This window comes from Procambarus clarkii, chromosome 41 (genome assembly GCF_040958095.1).
Source record: "Procambarus clarkii isolate CNS0578487 chromosome 41, FALCON_Pclarkii_2.0, whole genome shotgun sequence".
NCBI lineage: Eukaryota > Metazoa > Arthropoda > Malacostraca > Decapoda > Cambaridae > Procambarus > Procambarus clarkii.
The window spans coordinates 1003339-1022270 of NC_091190.1; the positions used below are offsets into that span (position 1 = coordinate 1003339).

Consider the following 18932-nt stretch of genomic DNA (forward strand, 5'->3'; position numbering starts at 1 on the left):
TTTGCACATATTAAGACAGCTGGCAAAATCCATTCTCTCACAATGCATAAAGCCACTAATATGCACAGCATTTCAGGCATGATGTGAAGAAAATCAACTTAAAAACTAAGACTTAAAACTAATTGAGATCAAAAGCAAATGTTAAACTGAAGCAGAGAAAATAAATAAAAAGAATTATAATACTGTAATTACATGATGAGTGAAACAGCAGAAATTGCAACAAAACAGCAGATAGTAATTTTAACTAAATATACAGAATGACTACAATTTTCTTAAGGTTTTACATAGCAGATATCAGCAGTTATACAAGCTAGTCATTAATCATTAATGTTTGATAATGACAAAACATAGATTGATGTTTAGGAGGTAAGGTTGGCTACATGGAGTTTATTAGGTAGTACTGGTACTTAGTTTCTCTCTTAAACTGGTTGAGAGAGGGACAGTCTTTGATGTGATTGAGAAGGTCATTCCACATTCTGGGACCCTTGATTTGCAAAGCATTTCTAGTTTGGTTAAGTCACACTCTTGGAATCTCAAATGGATATTTGTTTCTAGTGTGGTGCCCATGAGTTCTCTTACAACGCTCCAGGAAGCGTTTAAGGTCAGGATTAGCATTGCAGTTCAGTTTTATATATATATACATGTATGTAGAGAACACTTAAGAGGATGTGCAGTGACTTAAATCTTTGAATATGGTAGATATTAAGTAAGGGGGCTAAGTGCTGCTTGGGAACAGGGTTTGTTATTGTTCTAATAGCTGATTTGGGTTGAGTAATTAGAGGTGGTAGATGATTTTGGGTAGTAGAACCCCAGGCACAGATACTATGTGAGGTAAGGATAGATGAGAGTAATAAAAGATTTACAGAACAGGGTGAAGTATATAGTATCTTATTTTAGAAAGAATGCCAAATGTTTTATAATTTTTGTAGTTATATTTTGAATGTGTCCCTGGAAATTCAGCTTGTTATCAATGAGAACTCCAAGGAAGTTACCATTTACAGTACTTTGTTACTAATTTTGGTATTGTTAATTCTTATGTTAATTTGATCAGTGGCTTTATTACCAAACAAATATAGGTTTTATCAATGTTAAGGGTGAGTTTGTTAGTTAGCTAAAGATGGAATTAATTCAGTAAAGTATTCACTGGCCTCGTAGCCTGGTGGATAGCGCGCAGGACTCGTGATTCTGTGGCGCGGGTTCGATTCCCGCACGAGGCAGAAACAAATGGGCAAAGTTTCTTTCACCCTGAATGCCCCTGTTACCTAGCAGTAAATAGGTACCTGGGTGTTAGTCAGCTGTCACGGGCTGCTTTCTGGGGGTGGAGGCCTGGTCGAGGACCGGGCCGCGGGACACTAAAAAAAAAAAAAACGAAATCATCTCAAGATAACCTCTCAAGAAGAACTATAATTATCTAAGTGTAGTTACAGGATGAGAGCTACGCTCGTGGTGTCAAACACCTAGGGAAGAGGTCCCTGAATGCTTGCAGCTTGAATTGAAGAGAAGCCAATCCAACACAGCAAAACTGGATACAAAACATGCACATAAATGAACAAATCCACAAGGGCCGTGACGAGGGTTTGAACCTACATCCGAGAGGACGTAGGTTCGAACGCCTCGTCACGGCCCTTGTGGATTTGTTCATTTGATGCATCAAGCTATTGTGATTTCTGTGTGTAATGCTCATAAAGCAAATACCAAAATAATAGAACTAAACACAAGCAAATAGTCCCACTGGATGAAGTCCAAGATGATGGCCGGCACTCGACTAAAAGCAGTAGGGCTCACTGCAACTGACAGACCCATAGTACTACAGGCAGTTGACACCTCCACATGAGCAACAGAACTGAGTCAGTAAGGCTGGTTATGGCTGCCTGGTCATGGCTGTTAGTACAAACTGTATAGGGTTTCAGCCTGGTATGAGTGAGCCAATTGTTTCATTAGAATTGTTTGCAGAGTTGTCTGGCAGTTTCGATGTTTTGTTTGATACTTAATTGGTGGCAGATTGGCATTCACTCCCAGCACCTCTGTGAGGGTGCCAGGTTCTGACTCTGGTTCCTGGTAGAACAAACACAACTGTGACTGATGTGACCCATTGGAATGGAGCAATGTCAGTGAGATATAGCTTCAGGGAGCCACCAAGGGGCTCCCCTAGAAAATATAGTATGAGTATATTTTAATGATATTCATGTTTATACAATTTGACTCAGTGAAGATTATCATATGTGATTTCTAGGTTGAGTAAGTTTGGCTTGGCATTTGGTATAGTGTTAGATTTTTGTTCTTTGCAGGGTGTGTTTTCCTTTAAGAGAAGTAAAGGCAATAAGAGAAAAGTGTGCGGTATCTCATCACTGGACTACTGGAGTGAAGTGGAAGATGAGGACATTAAAGAAGTTAATTACAAGAATTATGTAAAGTGCTGGCAAATGGTCACCAATATTCTCAACGTAAGTATACAAAAAATATAAAAATTAAGGAAACTGCAGAAGGCCCATTAGCCCATGTGAGGACCAATGGGCCTCAATGACCCAGTGGGTCATTCTTTCCTATTTCATCTCCAACCAAACTCATATATACATGTCTCGCCTTCTTCTGAAGCAATCCAGCAATCCCTCATATATTATGCTACCCAATCATGTGCTACATAAGTCAACAACACTGTTCCCAAACCATTATTTTCACAGGTCTCTCTTGCATCTAAATGGATCCAACTTGTATCCATTGCTTATGGTGATATTATGGTTATTCTGTGGTGATATATTTAACACCTTATTATTACCTACTCTATTATACCTTTTTGTCCATCTGTATAGTACTTCAATCATGTCATCCATTCACCTTTTTTGAGAATGTAGATTAAACTTTTTAAATCCCTCTTCATATGGGAGGTTTATAATTCTTGGGATTAACTTTGTCATTTTTCTCTGTACCTGTTCAGATGAATTGTCCATTTTCTGGAGGGTCGAACAGAGGCTTCCTGTTGCTAGCTGCATGGAGATAACTCCTTACTATTAAATGACATCATCACATCAGCTCTTGCAAGTCATGAGGGAGCCTACCAGGGACTGAGGGGCCAAAACCTGACCCTTCCTTCCCCATTAGAGAGGCACAGAGCAAGGGATGCACGATCACTGTCACTAGGTTACTACTGCCCACCAGGAAGCAGGAGGGCTGCTGCTGCTTGTGGTTTGTGCCAGCCATTTTACCCCTTTGGTAGGGCAGTGGAGGGATGGCTTGCCCTATTTGTCAACTGGTCCCAGGGTTTGTGCGCTTTTTGGGTCATCTTGTGTGGCCTGCGGTGGAGTTAGTCGGTCCCTTCCATATTCTTGGAGCTAGGCAGGCAAAGATCTCTTCCCTTTGCCTGTGTTGGGTCATTTCAGAGTGGGTTGCTTCCGTTGTGGTCGAAACGATCACATCTCGGCAGTGGGTGTCTTGTCTCTTCCTGGTTCTAAAATGGGTCTTGGCAGAGCTTTGGTTCATCCTTAATCTCTCAAGCTTGAACTTCTTCATCCCCCTCTCCTCGTTCCAGATGACCACTTTGGCCCAGGTTCGTCTTGCCTCGCCTTAGATGCAGGCTCCTGAATTATATTTCTAGACCCCCGGGATGTGTACTGGCATGTCCCTATTCACCCCAGGTTCGGGTATTGGTTAGGTTCAATAGTGGGACATCAGACTTACCGCTCTCGAGCTCTTCCTTTCAGCTTGAATTTGGCTCCTTAGGGTTTTATCAGGTTGGCTCTGGTTATGGTGACTTGTCTTTGTTGGACGTTCATGTTCTGGCTTACCTTGATGACTGGCTAGGGTGGGACCCCCCAGTCAGTCTGCATGTCTGCTAGCCAGGGATCTAGTTCTTTCCTGGTTTGCCAGATTTGAGTTCCTGGTGAACTTTTGGAAGTTCCAGTTGGTTCTGTCCCAGGTTTTGAGTTAGTTGGGCCTTGTGTTGGATTCTTGGTCCTCGTCACTTTCCCTTTCTCTGGCAGCTTTGCTTCGGCTCCTGACCACTGCCTGCTTGTGTTGGAGCAGCCCTGGGTGACTGTGCTTACCAGGCTGGTGAGCGTCAGGGTCATTGGTCACCACCTTTTCGTCGACCGCACAGAACATTGTGGGAGTTTGTGGACATGTGTTGTGTCCTGAGGAAGATTCATATTCCTCCAGGTTCCGTGTTCTGGCTCAGTTCAGACTGTTTCCCAGTGGTTCATTGTCTGAATCTGGAGAGGAGTTCTCTTTAGTCCATTATTCTTTGGAGTTGGATGCTGCATGAGCTCGATTATCCGGACTATATGGGAAGGACCCCCATCCGGGTTAAGCCTGACACCTGGATTAGCTGACTTTTTACCGGAGAAGTTCAAAAGTGAACATATTAAAAAAAATTGTTCCACAAAAACATAATTTGAATTGCCACACACAGACTATAATTATGAAATACTCAAGTGCAGTATTGCAATTAATTTCAAACAGAAACTTCAGCTTACCTTGTTGTAGTTCTTCTTGATTGATGCTACACATCTTGAAGATAAGAATTCTTGGGCTTACTTGTGAGGCCTCACTGGTTGAAGGTCCTTGGCTTGCTTGTGAGGCCTCACTGGTTGAAGGTCCTTGGCTTGCTTGTGAGGCCTCACTGGTTGAAGGTCCATGGCTTGCTTGTGAGGCCTCACTGGTTGAAGGTCCATGGCTTGTGAGGCCTCACTGGTTGAAGGTCCTTGGCTTGCTTGTGAGGCCTCACTGGTTGAAGGTCCATGGCTTGCTTGTGAGGCCTCACTGGTTGAAGGTCCATGGCTTGCTTGTGAGGCCTCACTGGTTGAAGGTCCATGGCTTGCTTGTGAGGCCTCACTGGTTGAAGGTCCATGGCTTGCTTGTGAGGCCTCACTGGTTGAAGGTCCATGGCTTGCTTGTGAGGCCTCACTGGTTGAAGGTCCATGGCCTTGCTTGTGAGGCCTCACTGGTTGAAGGTCCTTGGCTTGCTTGTGAGGCCTCACTGGTTGAAGGTCCTTGGCTTGCTTGTGAGGCCTCACTGGTTGAAGGTCCTTGGCTTGCTTGTGAGGCCTCACTGGTTGAAGGTCCTTGGCTTGCTTGTGAGGCCTCACTGGTTGAAGGTCCATGGCTTGCTTGTGAGGCCTCACTGGTTGAAGGTCCATGGCTTGCTTGTGAGGCCTCACTGGTTGAAGGTCCATGGCTTGCTTGTGAGGCCTCACTGGTTGAAGGTCCTTGGCTTGCTTGTGAGGCCTCACTGGTTGAAGGTCCTTGGCTTGCTTGTGAGGCCTCACTGGTTGAAGGTCCTTGGCTTGCTTGTGAGGCCTCACTGGTTGAAGGTCCTTGGCTTGCTTGTGAGGCCTCACTGGTTGAAGGTCCATGGCTTGCTTGTGAGGCCTCACTGGTTGATGGTCCTTGGCTTGCTTGTGAGGCCTCTCTGGTTGAAGGTCCATGGCTTGCTTGTGAGGCCTCACTGGTTGAAGGTCCATGGCTTGCTTGTGAGGCCTCACTGGTTGAAGGTCCTTGGCTTGCTTGTGAGGCCTCACTGGTTGAAGGTCCATGGCTTGCTTGTGAGGCCTCACTGGTTGAAGGTCCTTGGCTTGCTTGTGAGGCCTCACTGGTTGAAGGTCCATGGCTTGCTTGTGAGGCCTCACTGGTTGAAGGTCCATGGCTTGCTTGTGAGGCCTCACTGGTTGAAGGGTTGTTGTATACAATACAGATTATAGGCCCCTCCACATGCCCCATATTTCCCAGGCAGTCCCTGCTAACTCTCCTCTCTCTCTCTCTCTCTTGATACCCCTTACCCTGAAACCACCCACCCCAACACTACCAATATCACGTGCCTCGAGCCACAGCCATACGGGATTCATACGGTACGGCCCGATGCCCAGCTTCGTATCCGGAAAAATCTCCGGTTGTCTGGATTTCAGTTCGGATATAAACAAGTAGTAGGTAGAAAGTTATCCGGATTTGATTTAAACTCTCTGCCTGTATACTTGTATCTGGAGAAACCTCTGGTCATCTGGATTCGATGTATAAGAAATGCTATACATTTAAAAAATTAAACATTTTGTAATAGTATTTACAGTACTGTACAGTACTGTACTACTAAATGCAGAAGAATAGTAATACCTTACCTACCTATCCCTGTGGTTACCTTGTGGTGATTCCAAGGAGCAATGTCCCTACAGCCTGGTCTCTTACCAGGCCTCTTGGTTGGTAGTAGTATAAACCGGGCCAGAAGCCGGCAATTTTCATTTTTTCCCATGCCGGCTTCTGGCCTGTGTATTTTTCGTTACCCCAGTGACCCATGCACAGGCACGTTCAAGGGGATTAAAATGCCGGCTTCTGGCCCCTGGGTTTTCTCGAATTTTTTCACTATGCCGGCTTCTGGCCCCTGGGTTTTACGAACTTTTTTTCCCTATGCCGGCTTCTGGCCCCTGGGTTTTACAAACTTTTTTTCCCATGCCGGCTTCTGGCCCCTGTGTTTTACGAACTTTTTTTCCCATGCCGGCTTCTGGCCCGTGTATTTTTCGTTACCTCAGTGACCCATGCACAGGCACGTTCAAGGGGATTAAAATGCCAACCTGTTCAAGGGGATTAAAATCCAGGCTGTTGGGCACAGTGTGCACCAAGATGTATGAATAATCACAGCCTGGGTGATCAGGTATCTTTTGGAGGTGTTTATCGAGTTCTCTCTCTCTCTCTCGAACACTGTGAGATGCCAGCCAGTTATGCCCTTTATATGTAGCGGGGGAGTGTCGGGAAGTCTTGGGCCTTTTATATTGGAATGGCCAGGTCCCAAATTTGCACAGTAGAATAACAACATACTGGAGCAAAAGATACAGAAGGGAATGCAGAATAATAGAACCAGTGAAGAGTAGAGGTGCCATAGGCACAATCAGAAAGCACTGTCTGAACATCAGAGGTCCACAGCTGTTCAATACCCTGCCAGCAAGCATTAGAAATATTGCCAGAACAAAGGTGGATGTCTTCAAGAAGCATTTAGATAAGTTCCTGCAAGAAGTGCCGAACCAACTGGGTTGTAGTGGCTGTGGGCCTGCAGGCCACTCCAAGCAACAGCCTGTGTGACCAAGTTATCTCAATCTGAGCCTGGCCCTGGGCATATTTGGGAAGTAGAAGAACTCTTGCAACTCTTTCCAGGTATGATGTTGATACAGTTCTCTCTCAGCATAACTATTGCACCTCTGCTTTTCAATAGGGCTATTTTGCACATCCTGCCATTTCTACTGCTGGAAATAACGTTGTGATATTACAGTGGTACCTCGCATAACGATTGCCCCAAAAGGCGAACATTTTGGGTAACGAACGGCCCGAACGGCGTCAAATCGTTCTGCATGGGGAACGCTTGTTTGAGTAACGTCAACACCACATGGTGGGGTCGCGCTGCTTCTTGCACATTCTTAGACGCCTCCGACGATGCACATAAATTATGTTGTTCTTGTTTAAAGATGCTAATGATGCTGGGATATAAAGGGGTGACTGCTGAGATGTTGCAAAGTATTGATGTTTTTGTAGGAAAAAAGAAATGAAATTTCTGATATACAACAAATGTCAAAAAGGTTCGTTCGGTGTTTGGCAGGTAGGCTGCTCCATTATAACAATCTTTCTTTGTTTCAAATGAGTTCCATTTGTTTTGTATTTGTCATTTACGTCTCAATAATGGAGCAGCCTACCTTACATACACTGAACAAACTATTATGACATTTTCCTCTTTTCAAATGTGTTCAATATTTATTTTTCATTTGCCTTATAGCAAAAGGTTCGTTTGGTGGTCAGCAGGTAGGCTTCTCCATGTTTCTTGCATAAAAAATTGTAAATAATAACAAAAAATGAAGAATTTTGAAAACAAGAACAAATGTCAAAAAGGTTCGTTCGGTGGTCTACAGGTAGGCTGCTCCATGTTTCTTAAATAACAAAAATAAAGAAAAATAAAAGAACTGTTGAAACAATTTGAAAAATTGACAAATGCCATAAAGATTCATTCAGTTTTTGTCGGGTAGGCTGCTCCATTATTGAGACGTAAGTGACAAATACAAAACAAATGGAACACATTTGAAACAAAGAAAGATCCTCATAATGGAGCAGCCTACCCAACAAACACTGAACGAACCTTTTGCTATAACGAATATGAAAGACAAGGGCTGCTGGCTGGGTTAGTACTGCGTGAGCAACCATTTGTGGCACACGCGCCTCTGGCTCTCAAACACCTGTCCGACACGATGTTGAAAGATTGCACTCAGTAAAATTCAGACTCTATTGTTTGAAGAACATAAGGGTCATAATATTGGTGAAGCTATGCGCAATAAGGACTTAACACAATGGTCAGATGCAAGTGATACAGTACAGCACCCATGAGGATGATACAGCAAGCGTATCCAGTTGTAGCTCTGAGCCCCACCCTTGCCATCTCCAATTTATATAGATGATACATAGATGAATCATTTTCTGCGTTCAGTGATGATGCATCTGATACAAGTAGTATAGATGAACAGTGTTAGCGGCTTCCATGGTGGTGTTTTCCATAGATATTTTCAAGAATACCTGAATCTCTTCCTGACTGACGGACACTCTTTGAGGCTAGCTGAATCTCTTCCTGTGTGGGACCTTATAAAGCAATCTTTTCAAGACTACCTTACAATTTGAGCTTTTCCTACAATCGTTTCAATACTACCTTATACTTTACAAGCATGGCTACATACCACCTACAAGTACTAAAGCCAAGGGTGCACGCGAGTGTGTTATTTGCAAGCACACAGAACGATGAAACAGGAAGCGAAAATCTATCTGTAGCTGGTGCAAGGAGAGCAAAGTCGCGCTGGGTACCATGGACTACTTCGTTGACTATTACGCACCTCCAAAGTACTGAGTGTGTAATACAGTGTGTTACTGTGTAAATAGTATGTGAAACTGTACATATTGTAATTTTAGTGAATTTTTACCACGTAATATTGTGGCAAACATTTATTGTGGACACATTACTGACACATGTATCACAGTTCCATGGAACATTATGAACATTCTACTGTATACATATTGTAAAGGACACAAATATGCATCATATACGATAAAAGAAACAAATAAAACTGTATTGGAAATACATAGAAAGAATATTTGAAAATATATTTGTGGCAACACTCAGTGCTTGAATGGCCTGCGCGACCGTGTCTGGGAGCTTCACACACGGGCGACCAGCCCCTGATGACGTCACAGCACACCTTGTCCACGTCCTCACAGCCAAAGTATATCTTGAGGTTATCTTGAGATGATTTCGGGGCTTTTAGTGTCCCCGCGGCCCGGTCCTCGACCAGGCCTCCACCCCCAGGAAACAGCCCGTAACAGCTGACTAACTCCCAGGTACCTATTTACTGCTAGGTAACAGGGGCATAGGGTGAAAGAAACTTTGCCCATTTGTTTCTGCCTCGTGCGGGAATCGAACCCGCGCCACAGAATTACGAGTCCTGCGCGCTATCCACCAGGCTACGAGGCCCACTGTGGAATTTAGTGGAATTTGGTAATTATTTTTACATAGACATGTTCAGAGAAGGTAATTTATCATTTTACAAAGAAAAATGATTTTTTGGGAACACTTGATGTCATGCACACTGGGGGAATTTCACAATAAACACAGTGCATCTCAGTGGTTACATGGGGACATTTGTTTTGTATGGCGTCCGTTTCACATGACGAACACAGAACGGATTAAATTCGTTATTCGAGGTACCACTGTATTTCCATGTGCAGATTTGGAACCAGTCCCTATAATATTTTATGGTTGTAAATTATTGTATGTATCTCTCTTCCCTGTGCTCTAGAGAATACAGATTTAAAAATTGTTATTGGTCCCAATAATTTAGATGTTTTATAGAGTAGAAATATAAAATATGAAGATGCGCATTCAGTACACCATATTCTGGTTCACCCACAGTTTGTTCATTAGTTCATCAAGGTACTCAGTTGACCTTGATTCGTTTAAGCAAGGTCACACATTAGTCTTATAGCTCATTCCTGCTTTTCACATTTCCTTTCACAATTATTCTATAAATTCTTGGTATTTGTATCAAACACATTTACTATACCTACCTCAAAATTAATTTTCACATCTTTCATCACACACAACAAATACTGTACAATTAGACTTCTTGACCCTTTCAGTTTTTAATTTCTTACGCATACATCTTGAGCTCTGCCCTGCATTTCGTTCATCATCAATTCCAATTCTTGATTCACTGAATGACATACTTATTCCATGGCCCAGTTATTTACTAAGACTAAGGCTTGCTCTTATAATCCTAACTTCATTCTACTTTATTCTGTCCTCATGGCAATTTTATTTTTGAATATGTGCATTGGTATTGCTAAAGTGAGAGTATTAGTGATCAACTTTATCTCTTAGATGCCTATCAAATCAAACTTTCTTTATAACATTCACCACTTCCAAATACAGTACAGGGTACTGGTTCCTTTTCTGCGGGGAGCCCCTATAGCTCCCTGGAGCTTATCGGACTAATGTATGTTATATTAGACAGGAACATTGGCTATGGAGTTCAGACCTACCAGGGACCAGCACCAGAACCTGGTCCCTTCAGAGAGGTTTCAGGGAGCAATGGCCCTGGAAAACCCCCTTGTGGTTGGGGGTTCTCCTTATCTGCCATCGACCGGGGTTAGGCACCCAGAAAGGTAGGCATAACAAAACAAACCCCACATGGTAAGAAACTAAAACAGAAAACTGGACAGAGAGGTAGAAACTCCCTACAATCCCAAGGAAACAAGCAAACAACCAAACATCACACTTTACTGCTGCGCTGCTTGTCTGCGCACCCCTCCCCACCCCGAGAGGGGGAGGGTGGGGTTTCCGGACCTCACCGCGCCGGCTACCTAGCACCAGTTCGTAAGCTAATGTCAACTGGGACAGATCCTTCTCTGGCCTCAGTTTCCTAGGCGGTGTTTGCTTTCGTGGCGCTCACTGCTGTGTTTTCTGTATTGTGCGGTGGCCAGGTGTTCCTCATCAGTACCAGGGCTGCATACGCTTAGGGGCTTTCTTCCCTAAGCGCACTGTGAGTACTGCCCCTGTGTGACAGGGTTATCTTACCTGAGGCATTCGGGAACCATTCCTGTAGAGGTTCTTGCTGCTCGGCATTTGCCTCACCCTTGGGGCCAGCTGGAGCTTGGGGCCCTTGTTTGGCCTTGGGTAGGGACTGGTATTGTGCTGGTTAGGGCATCAGGGTGTTGCACGGCATACCACCTACACGGCGACTAGTTCCTGTTGCCTTTGGGAATGGTGTACTTTTGTGGGGTTTTTCTTATGTTTTTCTTTTAATATTCCTGGTGGGGGTCTGCCTAGTGTGGCTATAGTTCCACTGGTAGTGTTTGGCGGCCCTCTGCTAGGCCCCTGTGATTGTACACGTCGCAGGGGTTTTCAGTGTTACATCCCCTCTTGTTAGCTTGGGTGTTTAACTGGTTAGCAACACCTTGCCCGGGCTTCCCGTAGCAGTCAGCCTACGTGCCCTGGAAAACCCTGTTGGGGCTCCGTGGACCATTGGATGTGTCTTCCGGGTTCCATCCCGTCTTGTGCGGGTTCGTTGGTTGCTGTGCCCTTGTCTCAGGGTGATGGTCGCCACTTTTACCTTCGTGCTGCCTGTTTCGTCACTGACACCTTGACCCGGAGTCTTGCCAGTTGTGTTCTCTGCTTGTTCTCCAGTACTCTCCTGATGTCATTACTGTTCAAAGTACAGGCGGCATCCGCGTTGCAAGCTCGGTTTAGGTTGCTGCAATGCGCTAGGTTGGTTTTCCACTTAGATGCCCGGGGGCCTCCCCGTTTTGTTTAGGTGCTGTTTGCCCCTTTCCCTCCCTGTTCCCGGCTCCTGACCATCTGCGGGTTTTGGGGTCGGGGCGGGGTTTAGTTGGTTCCGAGACTTGGGCGGCTTCTGGGGCTGCCCTGTTCGGGTTGGGGACGGAGGTTTTCAAGCCTGTTCCTCCTGCCAAGGCTTTTGGGTCTTACCAGCGGCCCATCTTTGCTGCATTTCCCGTGGACTTTTCCTTTTCTTTAAGGGCAGAGGGGTGTGGAGGACGGCTCTGCTCCGGGGCCTCTGTTGTGGGTTCCTGGGGCTGTGGGGGATGTCCGCTTGCAGTTTTAGCGGCCTGGGTTTTCTGCGTCTGGGCGGGGTTTTTCGTCCCTCTAGTCTGCTTCCTTCCCACATTTGCTGGCGTGTTTTTGGGTCTGTTGCGTCAGTCACAGCTCCTTTGTTTTGGTGGCCATTTTCTTTTCTGTGAATAACTCTCCGCTTGGCCACGGGCGGCGCTGCCGTTTGTTTACAGTTGCCTGGGTGTGCGAGCTGGCGTTTTGGTTAAGTTTTCACCTCCTGTTAGGGATTTTATCCTCATGTTGCCATTTCTTTGTTTTTCTGGGGTGTTCTGCCCGTCTTCTTTTCCTCTGGGAACAGTTGGGTGTTGGTTTTTACACCAGTTTTTCCATTTTCTGTCTGTTCTGGGTTTGGGCCCTAGGGTTTGGGCTCAGTATCCCTGTCTGTTTACCCTTGTTCCCACACCTTGTCCCTCGGTTTTCGGTCTGTTTTGGCAGTTTCCCTGGGTGCTGTGCTTTGCCCCTCAGTGGTGCAATTCCGCTGGCAAATGTGATAGTTTGGGCTCCCCCGGGTTCGATTCCAGGTTCCCTTGGGTTCTTTGGTTTCGTTCTGGAGGTATCTTCCTCTTGGGGACCCTTTGTGGGTTCAGGGGGCTTTGTTACCTTGTTTGTGACCAGGTTCTGCCTTCTGGGGTTCCGAGGTCTTCCTGGCTTGCAGGCTGACCTTTTTGGGTCTTGGCACGTGTTGTGGTTGTTCCGGGGCTTTGGGTTTTTGTTGTCGAGGTGGGCTTCTTGGGGCCTTCTTCAACTGGCCAGTGTGGTGCTCTCTGCCCACCAGTCGGCGGCTTGTCTTTTTCTTTTCTTTAATTTATTTTAAATTTTATTTACATGTATGTATATATGTTTTTATACATTTTGTGTGTGTAGGTATTTATGTATATGTGTGTGTGTATATATATATATATATATATATATATATATATATATATATATATATATATATATATATATATATATATATATATATATATATATATGTACATGTATGTATGTGTGTATTTATATATATACATTTTCTTTTGGAAGGGGTTCCATTCACTTTGCTGTTGATGGGGCGCTGGGGGTGCAGCTTGCTTTGTTAGCTCTCGCTTGTGGTTCTCCTCCAGCCTCTGGTGGCATCGGACGGCTTCTCCCCCTTTGGGGGGTTCGGGGCTGGCAGTGTGGGCTTGTTCCCCTGCGCTTCGTCATGTCATCTTGGTGTGGGTGCGTTTGGACATGGTCGTTCCGCCCCATCCGTCCGAGGTTCCCGCCTGTTCTAGTGCAGACACGGGCCTTGCGGTTCTTCTGGACTTATGCAGCCTGCACCCTGGATTCTTTTGCCCTCTTCGGAAAACTGTTGTTTCCGGTCCGGCTTCTATTGGGGGCCGGGTGCCTGGATTGTGCCCCTGGACCTCCGGGTCACTTCTTGGCACATTCCTCTCCAGGGTTCCGGGACTGGCACAGTTAATGGTGGGGCTTCAGGTTTGCCGCTTTTGTTGCCTTCCCTAGTTTGTAATTGGCACTTAGTGTATTTACACATCTTTACCGGATCTTGGTGACCTGTCTGCTTCTGCTCGGGATTCGGTTTCTGGCCTACCTCGACGACTGGCTGGTGTGGGCTCCCAGTCAGTCCGCTTGTCTGCTCGCCAAAGGTGTGGTTCTTTCCAGATTGCCAAGTTCGGATTCCTTTTGATCTGCAGGTCGTTCCATCTGTTTCCGTCCCGGGTTTGGACCTGGCTGGGTCTTGTTTCGGATTCTTTGACCACTTTTTTGTCTCTCCCAACAGAAGCGTTGCTGCGGCTGTGGTCCCGCCTTCGGCTGTTCATGAGGGGGTCCTGGGTTGCTCGGCAGTTGCTCGAGCAGTTGTGCGGGAGTCTGAACTTCGACGTGCTGGTCTGCCCGCAGGGTCGGGTTTGTTTCGGCGTCTGTTTGGTTCCTTCGGAGACTTCCCTTCCGCCTCTCTTGCAATCGTTGGGTTCGTTCCTCCGGGATCTTGTGTTGGACATCTTCAAGAGAAAACTGGACGGTTTTCTAAGTGAAGTTCCGGATCAGCCGGGCTGTGGTGGATACGTGGCCCTGCGGGCCGCTCCAAGCAACAGCCTGGTGGACCAAACTCTCACAAGTCGAGCCTGGCCTCGGGCCGGGCCTGGGGAGTAGAAGAACTCCCAGAACCCCATCAACCAGGTATCAACCAGGTGGTGCTGCGTCACCAGCTTCCTCTTTGGGGTTTTCGGGGTTCCGTGCCTTGGCACCTTTCCGAGCCTTCGCTCGATGTGTTTACGGACGGGTCATCTCTCGGCTGGGGCTTTGTGACCCGTGCTCACCAGGTCGGCCGGGGATGGTGGGGTCTGTCTCTCCGTCGGGCTCACAGCACGTTTCGGGAGTTTGTGGCTGTCTGGTTTGAGCTTTGGGAGTTCGTGGCTGTCTGGTTTGCGCTTCGGAGGGTTCGGGTCACTCGGTCCTCTACCATTCAGCTCCATTCAGACTGTTCTCTGACGGTTCTTTGCCGGAACCACAGGGTTTCTCTTAGGTGTTTGACCTTTGGGGTTGGTCCCTTTGAGTGGCTCGTTTGCTGTATTCTCGGGGTTTGGCTAACCGTGAGGTTCATGTCCGGGGTGTGTCCTACGTCCTAGCGGACAGCCTGTCTCGGTTCATTCCTCTGTTCGCAGATTGGCCAGTCGTCGCCGACTCGTTTCGTTGGCTCTGCTGGACGTATGGACTCCTGGCCATGGACGTCTTCGAGTCGGCGTCGTCTAGGCGTCGCCCATTCTATGTTGCGTCCTTACCCACCTGCGAGGCGTTTACGGTGTTTGCTTTCGGCAGGACTGGTCGAGGTGGGGGTACCTGTTCCTCTGCTCCCGGTCCAGCTGTTGCTTCGGGTTCTGGCTCGGTTGGAGCCCATTTCCAAGAGAGTAGTCCTCATGGTCCCTTGGTGGCTGGGCCAGCTTTATTTTCAGACGCTGCTTGATAGGTGTCTGAACCCGGGGCGTTTTCCCACGGCTCCGCCTCTTTCAGCAGGTCAGACCGGTTCTGTACGTGACTAGTTCGGCCTTCTCCTCGGCTCTTCGCGTCTGGTATTTTGACACGGGTATCAACATCTCTGTGGTGATCAGGTGGCTTTGTTGATGGTGTCCCTCCTGCGAGCTTCGTCTCGGCGACAGTATGATATTCCTGGTGTTTCTATGCACCTTTTTCTTGCTCTTCGTAGGTTGTCTTCTCTTTCGCATCGGGTTGTCTTGTCCTTTCTTGAGTTTTCAGGACTTCAGTTATTTGATGTTTTTTATTGTCGCCTCGTTTTGTGCGGCGCTGGCGGAGCCACTCCGGCTTGCGTTCGGGGTGGATGTCACATCTGCCCCGTTCTGTACGCTTTCTCGTGTTTTGTTTCACCTCCGGCCTGCTCATGTGTCGCCTGAGCTGTCCTGGTCCTTGATCAGGGACCTTGATCAGGCTCTTATCTTCTCCTCAATTTGTGGTAGCCCCTTCGGTTCAGGTTTCTGCTCTTTGGTACTGGTGGTAGGTTTGTACGTTTGCAGCCTTTCTCTGTCCTTCTGGCGACGGTCGAGACGGTTGCTTTCCAGAGGGGTCCTTGGGTTATTGATGCTTGATTGGTTCGGCCGGGGGTACGTCCTGTGTTGTCCGGTTGCGCTTTTTTGCCGTTACCTGCGTACCGTGTCTGGGGATGCGCTTTGGGTTGATCCAGTTCCCCTCGTTCCCTGTTTCATAGCTCGGGTCTTCCATGTCGTCCGCAGAGTTTTTAAGTCTTCCAGTCTGCGGTCTAGCCTTGCACCCGTGCTGTTCGGACGTTTGCAGCTTTCGCTACATTGTTGGTGACGTCTAGGGCTCATTTCGGGCGCAAGGATTTGAGGGTCACATAGGTTCTTGGCCGCTCGTTCTGTATGCGCGTGTCTACTTCTGTTCGTTCTTGTTGCCTTGGGTTGCAGGTTGCAGCCTGTTGTCTCGGCTTCGCGTTGCGGAGTTTGTGGCGGCCGCCTCCTGGGTCAGCCCTTTCTTTTCCTTCTCTTTGGGTATGAAGCTCCAGGGAGCCGTAGGGGCTCCCCACAGAAAACCAGCGTTGAATGTAATGAAACGCCATTTTCTGGGTAAGCCCCGGAGGTTCCCTGGCAACCCTCCCTCCCACTGGTTGGCATTTTTTTCGAGTTGGTTGAAGCTTAGCTTCCGAACTGATGCTAGGCAATGGCGCGGTGAGGTCCGGGGCTCCCCCCTCCCCCTCTGGGGACGGAGAGGGTTGTGCGGACGATCGGCGCGGCAGTAAAGTGTGATGTTTGCTTGTTTCCTTGGGATTGTAGGGAGTTTCTACCTCTCTGTTCGGTTTTTTGTTTTAGTTTTTCACCATGTGGGGTTTGTTTTGTTATGCCTACCTTTCTGGGTGCCTAACCCCGGTCGATGGCAGTTAAGGAAAACCACAACCACAAAGGGGTTTTCCAGGGCCATTGTTCCCTGAAACCTCTCTGAAGGGGCCAGGTTCTGGCGCTGGTCCCTGGTAGGTCTGAACTCCTTAGCTAATGTCCCGATCTAATATAACATACATTAGCCCGATTAGCTCCAGGGAGCCTCCGGGGCTCACCCAGAAAATGGTGTTTCATTACATTCAACACTGGTTTTATTCCTTTTATATTCCCTGCAGCTACACAAATAACTGTCATCAGGGTATATTTAAACAGTTTTCTCTATTTTTTGCTTTTTCATTGATTTAATAACATAATGAATCTTTTACCACTAATTTCAGGATTTACAAAGCAGTATTCATGCCAAAGTATTTGAAGACTTGGTGAAATTTGTTAGAAATTCTGGCGAGGAGAGTTGCACCATAAATGCTTCAACTAGAGGTGGTAAATCAGTGGAAGGCCAGAGAGATATACCTACAGCATGCTTAGTAACGGGTGTAAACATGCCAGACCACGATGCAGTGTTTAGCAGTTTAGTTGGCCTTCTGGTTGAAGGGGTTACACCACACATTGCACAGCTTCGAAGTAGAGAATGCACCACTCTTAGGTGAGGATGGTCCATTTCTGTTCGTGTAGGTCTTTCAGTTTGTGAGACACTAAAAGAGTAATTAAGTTATGAGTTGTTATAAATCGCTATCGCTTAAGCTTAATTTATTTTACTCTGGAAAGTGAAGACATGTTTTGGCTATTACAGAGGTGCCATTCATAAGATGATCACACAGCTGATGGGTCAGAATGACTTGGTAGATCTTGATTTTGAAGATGAAATGATGAAAGTACCATCCATTAAGAGGACTCAGGTTAATATGGCTGTATTAACTTCATGGTATCAGGTAAGATAATAGTTATTACTACTCATCTTGTTAAGTAATTTTCTTTTTGTACAATTCCCAATATTCGTATATACTGTATTGGGCATCTTCGTAGTTTTTTTTAGAATAAAATGTATATTATTTCTTTGAGAGCGCCTTTGTGGCTCTCTAATGCTATAGTCACTGAGATAGCGAACGTCCCCTACACAGTTACTTCAGTCTTAGGAGTTCTGTTGGCCTACCAGGAACCCAGAGCCCGAACCTATCGGGCTCCGCCCCATGGGTATTATGGTTGGTTCCCAGGGTTGGAGGGAGCCTGAGGAGGGGCCATGGGTACCCTTCTACCCTTCCATTATAACATCAAGCAGTGATGACTTCTCTGGGGAACACTCTCTGGCACGTTTTTTCTGCATACCACTAGGACCTGCTTGTGGCTCACTGCTTGTTTTTCTCACTAAAAACCTGTCTAGTGACACTTGTTTTTCCCTACTTTGTAACACTTGTCTGAAGTGAGACATCACATTGTCATTAAAAAGGTTAACACAACGGCCTACTACAGCTTGCTCTGGGTGAATTAATAACTTTTCAACATTCTCAAGTGTTTGTGCTCTTTGTTTCATGATTGTTGATATGCCTTTTGCCACTTTAGCATTCATAATGTCCTTTTTCTTAGCAATTACAGTGCATATCGTTGACATAGATTTATTGTACTTCCTAGCTAGTTCAACAACCCATGTACCATTTAAGGGTTTACGAATGGTCTCTCTTGTTTTTCCTCTATGGTCATTCGCACATGTGTTTTCTTGGCTTGAACCTTACCACAGGCTTTCTTGGGACCCATGGCAAGATATATAATAATAACTTTTATGTTTAAATATCCCAAAATCCGAAAAGCTTTGAAATTCTTTTTGAATAATTCAGGCGCAATTGTCACTAGGCGGGAGGCACTGGTAAACTGAGGTGCGGTCACCATGCCACCACGCGGTGGCACGGTGTGGTGCGCGATTGGTTAAGGTGGGGCTTTCTATACTTCTTTCTCCTGGTCCAGCTCTTGCTCCGAGTCCTGGTAAAATTGGAATCCAACAGGGGAATGGATTTCTGGCTTCTTGGTGACCAGCTCAGCCTTGTTTTCAGGCACTGCTTGTTCGGTGTCCAAACCCGGCTGTTTACCTGAGGCTCTGCCTTTTTTAGAGGGCTCCTGTGGAGTACCTTGTTGATTCTGCCTTCTCCAGTCTTCATGTTTGGAGTGTGTGATACATGTTTATCGCCATTTTTATGGTTACCTTACCTTGAGGTGCTTCTGGGGCTTAGCGTCCCCGCGGCCTGGTCGTCGACCAGGCCTCCTGGTTGCTGGACTGATCAACCAGGCTGTTGGACGCGGCTGATCGCAGCCTGATGTATGAGTCACAGCCTGGTTGATCAGGTATCTTTTGGAGGTGCTTATCCAGTTCTCTCTTGAACACTGTGAGGGGTTTGCCAGTTATGCCCCTTATGTGTAGCGGAAGTGTGTTTAACAGTCTCGGGCCTCTGATGTTGATAAAGTTC

General features: G+C 46.5%; 1 protein-coding gene across 1 annotated transcript in view; it reads left to right on the forward strand.

The window, feature by feature from the left end:
• LOC138373054 (origin recognition complex subunit 3-like) overlaps nucleotides 1–18932 on the forward strand; it is an 88208-nt gene that overhangs the window by 5840 nt on the left and 63436 nt on the right. The window contains exons 2-4 of the mRNA XM_069339074.1: nucleotides 2289–2444; nucleotides 16857–17122; nucleotides 17270–17408. Of these exons, the coding sequence (XP_069195175.1) occupies nucleotides 2289–2444; nucleotides 16857–17122; nucleotides 17270–17408 (561 nt within the window). The remainder of the gene's footprint in view (nucleotides 1–2288; nucleotides 2445–16856; nucleotides 17123–17269; nucleotides 17409–18932) is intronic.